Raw genomic sequence first — 8,212 nt, forward strand, 5'->3', positions numbered from 1 at the left:
CATTAAAAATTGCTAATGCTAACAAAGTTATTTGATTTGTTTGGTTTCCAGGTAGGTATTTCACGATTAGACATTGATTAGCCCCACTCAGGTCCTGAGCGCCGACGAGAGGAACCTGATGCGTGTCTCGTGGTGGGGCAAATCAACTCCCAGGCGTGCCATCTCTATTACTAGCGTAACACTCCTACCGGGCGGCCTGTTGTACTGGGCAGGGGGAACTATTAGAGCCCCGTATAGTAGACACTAGCCTGCCCCCAGCTGCTATGCCCCAACCATGATTGACTGGATACCAGGCTACCTGGTACCATGCTAGCCAGACTAGTACGTATCGGACCGTTAGCCGGTTTCCTTCGGTAGCCAAGAACACTTCGCCCGCCTACCTAAATTTCCGCTACGGGGGAGTTGGGCCTGACTCAACACTTTCCTCACTTCACTCAGGTGGAAATGAGTACTAGTACCTAACGTTAACGTTGGTTAGGGACGTCCCTTGGATAGGACGTTAAATGGGGAACTACTAGTATCGGGCCCTTAGCTGGTTTCCTTCGGTAGCTAAGAGCACTACGCCCGCCTACCTAAATTTCCGCTACGAGGGAGTTGAGCCCATACTCAACACTTTCCTCACTTCACTCAGGTGGAAATGGGTACCTAACGTTAACGTTGGTTAGGGACGTCCCTTGGATAGGACATTAAATGGGGTACTACTAGTATCGGGCCCTTAGCTGGTTTCCTTCGGTAGCCAAGAGCACTACGCCCGCCTACCTAAATTTCCGCTACGAGGGAGTTGAGCCCATACTCAACACTTTCCTCACTTCACTCAGGTGAAAATGAGTACCTAACGTCGGTTAGGGACGTCCCTCGGATAGGATGTTAAATGGAGGTCCCTTGTGAACTGTGCCCTTTTGATAACTTTATTTGTCTACTCTGGCACCGGCTCCCTCATTGAGAGACAAACTTTACGCACGAACCACCATTTCTTGACAGTTTCTCCAGAGATAGGCTTTTAGTTTCCAGTCATGGGAGAAAAGCTAGACGCATTTAGTCTGCAGTAAGATAGGAACAGACGCCAGTGTCATAACACTGCGCTTACCTAGTACATCCAAGCAGATATTTCGGTGGCTACAAAGGTATCAAAATTGGCCAGGCTGTATCCATTTGCCAACTATCTGGACAATGAATACAGCCTGACCAATTTGATGCTGTCTTTGCAGCCACCGAAATATCTGCTTGGAGATTGGCGCTTACCGTAACGTAGGCCAGAGCAAGTGACTTTCATGGATGCGCATTAGCATGTGCATTAATTATTAAGTATCGAAAAAAAAACAAGAAATTTTGTTGCCCTCCAACGGTGTTCAACATGTCGAAAATGGGCAAATATGTCCTAGACGTCTATCGGTTCAGAGACCATCAGTGATCCAGTAAAGTTGAGGAACAATTTTCAAGGAAAGCATTTTTTTATTTCGATTGATACCATGATCATACACAATAAATACATGACTAACATTTGCATCTAAAACAAAACTTTCTTTTCCCTTCTCTATAGCCAATACATGTATCTAATACACGAGAGTTGAATTTATTTTATTTAACAAACAATTGGCATATTTGTTTGACTTGTAACTTTTTCAAGTGTTACGCAATCCGAGCAGAAATAACGTCCGACCAGCGGACAAAAGAACCACGAAAATAACATAAACTGTAAAGATTTAAGCCATGGAACTTGACAATCAGCGAAGAAATATGTGTACCTTTTCAAGGCACTACTAAGAGGAAGCTGCACACGACAAGTCTATGGACTTTCTAATAGTGTTTCCTGAGATCATGCTACGTATTGCAAAGTAGATTTAATCGCCAAAACTTCCACACGTCCACTCCTTACGTGTCATTGCGTTTCTCAAAGGTACCAGGATACAACAAATATGACACGCGCTCCTAGCGGTTTGTTACAGTGCTGCAACGATAGTACTGACGAATTTTTTTAGTAGCACCAGGTAGTACTTTTTAATTTTATAATAGAAAATATTATCAGAATCAAGGTTATAAGTAAAGTTTACCTAACTAATACGACGAACCTGAGATTTCTTTTTTCTAATGAGCTACATGGCTGTGAGTTTTCCTCTACGCGTTATGGTAGCTCTATCAAACTCTCGTATAAGTTAACAATTACATGTACTACAAAAGTATCCTTACTCAATATGTACACTAGCATGAACATCAAATTGTAAAAGTTCGTAACTTAATACAAGTCACAAGTTACCCTGAGTCTCCTTTACGTCAAGTCAAGGAGCTTAAAATCATTCTAAACTCCTTAGTCAAATGTCCTTTTCCGTTGCTCTAAGGCCACAGCAAGTAAATTTTATGGATGACATCCTCCGCAGACTCCAAATCTAATGCGAGCGGCGAAAAAGAAACAAGGCGGGTCGAAAAAAACAAGGTTCCTACAATTTAAAATTTTGATTCAATCATTGTAAAAATGATTTTGATCCATTAGGAACATCACATATACCAGCCAGCATCACATATCACAGCATCAAAGTAAGAAACAAAACATTAAATCAGAGCCTTTTCTTGTCTCCTCTTTTCATAGTTATCTGTCATCCACCTTCCGGCATGGCAACAGACATCTTTGCGCATTTTAGGCATGTTGACCACTGTCAGAGGGCAACAAAATTTCTTGTTTTTGTTCCAAAATCAGGCGAAAATTAATGCGCGTGCTGATGTCGTCCATAAAAATTACTTGCTGTGGCCTAATACAAAGTTAACACGGTTTCATCTTGTAGTCTAGTCCGTCGTAACCCATGTCGACCAACTCCTCGTAGGCTAGCCACACATCGTCTGGGATATCCTGATGGATCTGGAAGCCTCTGCTTGGATACGACTTGATCCGTTCCAGAACTCCCACCAGATTGTTCACCGTCGTCTTCAGACCGCCTACGTCATCGCTAGGGTAGTCCTGGAACGCTATTCTTGGCGACGTCACAACGACGTGTGTGTTCTCCTTGTCACCTGGCCACTGCTTCACAAAAGTCGCGTAGGTCCTCCTCTCCATGTAAGGCATCTGGACGAGGATGACGGAGTTGGCCTTGACCTTGTGTTGCCGGAGAACCTGGTGAGAGAACTTGATGTTCTCTCCGGTGTTGGTCGCCAGGGTTTCCCGCAGGATCCTGTCGTCTGGCACGCCCAGGCTCACGGCAATGTCGTGGAAGATTTCAGCCTCTGGACGGTCCCACACTCCTGTAAGAAGAAGGGATTGGGTAATTGAAAAAATAGATGAATAAATGAATGAATTGAACGAACGAACGAATGAATGAATTAAAAGGATACAACTGACAATATAACCATGATAGTAATGTCACGTATACTATTTACATGTTGCATGTTAAAAACGTAATCTGTGTTTTATAAGTAAATGCACAGGGGGCGCTTTACGCTGAATCAGAGTGTAAACTATCAGAGCTTATTATTAATAATCACCAGAGCTATTGCCTGCGACATGCAAAGAATAAAAAAAGATAATAACGCTTAATGAGAAATCGTTATTGTTGCGCATTGCACCCCAGCGTTCTGATAGCCTGGTATCCAGTCTGATCGTGGTCGGGGCCGTAAGAGCTCTGTCCCGCCCGCCTCACATAGGTTTCCCGGTGTGTATTTCACGAGAGATTGGGGGAAACCAAATCCCCAAGCATACTCTTTTATTAGCGTAACACTCCTACCGGGACGGCCTGTTGCACTGCGCGGGGGAAGCTATTAGGCCATTAGACTAGAGCCCCCGAAGGCACAGCCTGCCTGAACACCCCAAACCCCCAATCACGTAAGACTGGATACCAGGCTAGCGTTCATGGCATTTGGCATTCTACTAACGTGAAAACGTACTCATCACACGTTGAAACCTTTGAGTTGATGAGACCGACCTTTTGTTTGTAAATAGCAAAAGGCTGGGTAACTACTGGGAAAAAGTTGAAAATAGATTGAATTACCATGGCACTAGAATTAAGATAAACAAATTGTCAATATTTTTTGGAGTGGATCAAAATTTGGAAGTCTTCGATACAAACATCACTCTGGCGATCACTGTAGCAAAATTTGTCATTTATAAATCCTGGATGGAATTTAAGGATAAGGATAGCATTCAACACAACTTATTGTATTACTTTGTAACCGAGACACCTGTCACCATGTTTAGTGCATTGTATGTTGTGTATGTGTATATTTTGTATATTTTGTATATATTTTGTCTCTTGGTCAGCAATAACCGCATGAACTGTACCTAGTACTAAATGGACTGATATACTAGTATTCTAATTTATGCTGTTTTTAGTACCCTTATACTTACTTTTTTATATACTTATACTAGGTTTAAATGTGTGTCTTGTTTGTGTGCTTGTGATTGTTTTGTGTGTGGGCCACAACACCAGCTGCAGCCCCCGCTGCCTGTGGCCCACGAGTATTGTACTTGTTTGCAATTCTAATAAATCAAATCAAATCAAATCAAATCAAATCAATAAAGTTTTGAAAAAAAAGAGAGACCGACCTTTAGTGAAGTGGCCAAGGTTACCGGAGAACAGGAGGTACTCCGCCCAGCCGTCCAACCACAGGCGGGCGGCGTACTCAGCCACACGGGTGTCATGGCAACCCAGAACCAGGATGACGTCACTCTGAAACAGAGAGAAGTGCACACGTCAGCATATAACATTTTGTGCCTCTTCCAGCTGAGCCACACTAAACATTCAATTGCTGTACAGTTATAAAATTGATTTTAATTGCAGGTGTAATTTATTAGATAATGTTATTTGTGTATATATCTTGCTCTAGCTATTTATTGTTGTTTTTCTATGTCGTATGTCCAGGTATGTGTTAGGTGTGCACGCTATCAGCATGCTTGCTGCCTAGTGCACACTTTGTATTGTCATGTTACAATTCTGAATAAATAAATGAATAACATTAAAGAGTCAAACGTTTTAAACATTACACAAGTCGATATTCCTTCCCAAGTGATTGAATGATTAGTTTAAAGGCATCCAATGCAATTTCAGGGCGGCAAAACTAAAAAATATTCTCAGTATGAGGAAATCTGTCTGATATTGTCATGTGCTGCAATTTCGTAGCACATTTTAATCATTTCATACTTGAAGCGTTTGAAATAACCAAAAATCAAGCTACGTGAGAAGTTTCTTTATTTTTTGGCACCACCCATATATAGCTAGAACCAGTCTACGATAAATAAGAAACTGTTTTCACATCAACGACATGGCATATGTACCTCGCAGATATCAGTATGCTATGGGATGAGGTTGATATCAACTTACTAGTACTACATTAAAACTTAATAATAGTCAGAATATTGACTTTGAAAATGCAGTTTTCTCCCTGAAATTACACTGGATCCCTTTAAGAGCCAAACGTTCTAAACATTACAAAAATCGATAATACCAAAAGACGGAACGACAAGTTATACATGTAGTTTTTAGTTACAGAACGTAACATACCTTGACTAACTCCTGTCCCAGTATCATGTAGTCCCAAAGCTTCTTGGCCAAAATGCTGACACGGTCTTCTTCTGATTCTAGACCCTGTAGGAAGAGGATGCTATATTAGTAATCATCAAAAACTTTATGTTTAGTTTAAGTAAGGCGATGTTCGTTTGATTTTATGGATGACATCCACGCGCGCATGAAATTTACAAACTATTTTACTTGCACGCTCGCATCAGTTTTGGGGTTCCCAGGGGATGTCATCCAGATTTGATTTATTGAAATTGCACTGCAATACACGCGGAACAGAGGCAGTTGTTGCTGGTGTTGTGTCCCGCACATAGAAACAAATACTGGACAGACAATACTCATTTTCACTTGAGTCTATTGGGGAAAGTCGTGTTAAGTGCCTTTCCCAAGGGCACAAGATCGGTGGCATGTCAGGACTCGAACCCGGGACCTCTTGATTCCGAGTCGCGCACGCTGCCGTTGCGCCACACGACCCCACTTGTCATCCAGATAAAAAAGATCAATAAGGCCTAACCCAAAAGTCGCAATATTCCGTGTTATTGCTAAATTCTTAGAAGGTTAGACACAGTGTACTATCCATTGTGTACCATACAGGTGAGAGAACAATGATGTTACACAACGCCATTGTCACAAGACAACGCCTGGGCTCTATACAGCACGCACAATGGCGCATTGGAGTTTTACATCACAAAAAAATATCGAATTTCTTTTGTCATTTATTTTCTTTAGTCAGACAATGACTCCATGCTGAAAAATAGCTTTGTGAAGCACACACACACACACACATAGCGAAAGGAGTCATCAGTACATCGTATCTAAGCTAAAAACAAGCTCCCTTGACGAAAAACTGTTATGTTAAATATCATGTATGACACAGTGTGATGTAATGTTAATAAAATAGCAGGCCAATTATCATGCTAAACACACATACACATCTTTCAGCGTGTGTATTATATTAAAAACTGTTATCCAACAGCATTACTGATATTGAACGCGCAAATGTAAAATCCTTAGAAACCTACTTAACCTACTAGAACCTACAAGCTACTCTTGTCTGATAGGAATGACTCGACGTCACTCTACTATATACTGCTTACTCCTCAATATGGATGGATCCTTGCAATCTCCAAGCAGATCTGCTCAGCTATATACATTTGATGATGACTGGTTTATTATTCACATAAACAAATACATAGACATACAGGTTAAAAGTCGGTGGCAGCCTAAATGGCTAAATTGTAGACTTTTTACAATTTAAAATCTTGAGAATATTATCAATCGATTCAGACTTCAATACAAACACTACATATGCATAGAAAATACCATATCAAAAGTATGAAAATCCTGTTCGGCCATTATAACATCCAGTATGTTACAGAAATTTATGATGATTAGAAACCTACCGTTGGAGAAAGGTCGCCGTTTCTGTCCGTAGACGACAGCCCACAGCCCATAGCATCCAGCAGCATGTCCGCTTCCTGCGTTCTTCACAGCCACAAATGAATGACGTGGAAACAACTCGCGCGTCACGCGGGGTCGAATTGCACTAGCTTGACGTAACGTTACTCGATTCGACTCCGCGGTCGAAACGTCCTTGATAGAAACGGTACCGGTCAAACTGCTCTCGGGTGGTCAAGGAAGAAACTACGTCACAAAGTCATGTGGCCGAAGGTGAATTTGTGTTCAAACCGCTCGATGCAGATCCAATCGTCTGATTTCTGGGGGTGAGGGAACCGGTTTTATATCCGATAAGCCGTACGCGTGACTAACATGTGATCGGCGGTCGACGACGCGCTTTAATATGGTTGGATCCCGGCCCAGTGAATCTTGTTGTTGCAGACAACTTACATCATCATTTAATAGACACGCCCACGCACGGCCATTGCAACTGTCAATCATGCCCTTGATACGTGTTCGACGGGGGACAGGGCATTTCCTGACCTAGCGATGACGTATTGTGACGTAATAGACAAGATGTGGAATTTTTATCACGTCAGCAGGGCATACTGCGCCTGCGCGAAGCCCCGATTTTTCACGGTTTTCGTCAGATGATTGTTTGGTCAACGTTGCATCAGAATTTTGCCTATTGCTTTTCCGACAAAATATTAATTTTGGAAACTACAGACGGGATGTTATAACCTTATGTACGCGAATACGACCTTATATGAGACACTGCCAAAGTGCTATGTACAATACATTACGGGTTTCGCGCAGATGCAGTATGTTAATTCTGCAGACGTATGGCTAGCATGCCACCTCCCATATGCTTCATTTCGAGCCGTGCAATGCTAAGGTAATATTTCCAACCCGGGGCCGGGCCGAACGAAAAATAAACCTGTTGAAATAAAAAAAGTATACGCAAATAGTGCCCATTATGAGTTTCTTAAACTTTTTTGTTTTGTTTTGTTGTGATCCATCATACTTATTCTTTCCCTAAACTGCACGGTTGGGCCCCGGGTTGGAAACTGTGACCTCAGCATAAAAAGTAGATATTCTTACAACTCAGAATACGCCAGGCGGGATGTCTTGTTATCCCCTCATGATCACCATCCCGGTCAAAAGCCGTCATAAAATTACATTCGAAACGTACTTAACCGCCTTCTATCGGCCACAAGGCGCACTGCAGTATACGTAAAACTGTCAATCAGTACCATGGAGAGATACCAAATCAAGAAATAGCCAATCATGCTTTGGGGTATCAAAGGAATCTTACA

At 42.0% G+C, this 8,212-nt stretch overlaps 1 protein-coding gene across 1 annotated transcript; it reads right to left on the reverse strand.

Moving 5' to 3' along the window:
• Positions 1-2,036: 2,036 nt before the first annotated feature.
• On the reverse strand, positions 2,037-7,271 carry LOC109466849 (uncharacterized protein SCO4629-like). Its single transcript, XM_019764708.1, has 5 exons — positions 6,902-7,271; positions 5,484-5,567; positions 4,529-4,652; positions 2,745-3,231; positions 2,037-2,331 (listed from the first exon to the last, which is right to left on the reverse strand). The coding sequence occupies exons 1-4, from the start codon at positions 6,965-6,967 to the stop codon at positions 2,756-2,758; spliced, it is 750 nt and encodes a 249-aa protein (XP_019620267.1). The 5' UTR covers positions 6,968-7,271; the 3' UTR covers positions 2,037-2,331; positions 2,745-2,755.
• Between the last annotated feature and the right edge of the window lie 941 nt (positions 7,272-8,212).

Source organism: Branchiostoma belcheri, unplaced genomic scaffold (genome assembly GCF_001625305.1).
Source record: "Branchiostoma belcheri isolate BF01 breed outbred unplaced genomic scaffold, Haploidv18h27 scaffold17, whole genome shotgun sequence".
Classification (NCBI taxonomy): domain Eukaryota; kingdom Metazoa; phylum Chordata; class Leptocardii; order Amphioxiformes; family Branchiostomatidae; genus Branchiostoma; species Branchiostoma belcheri.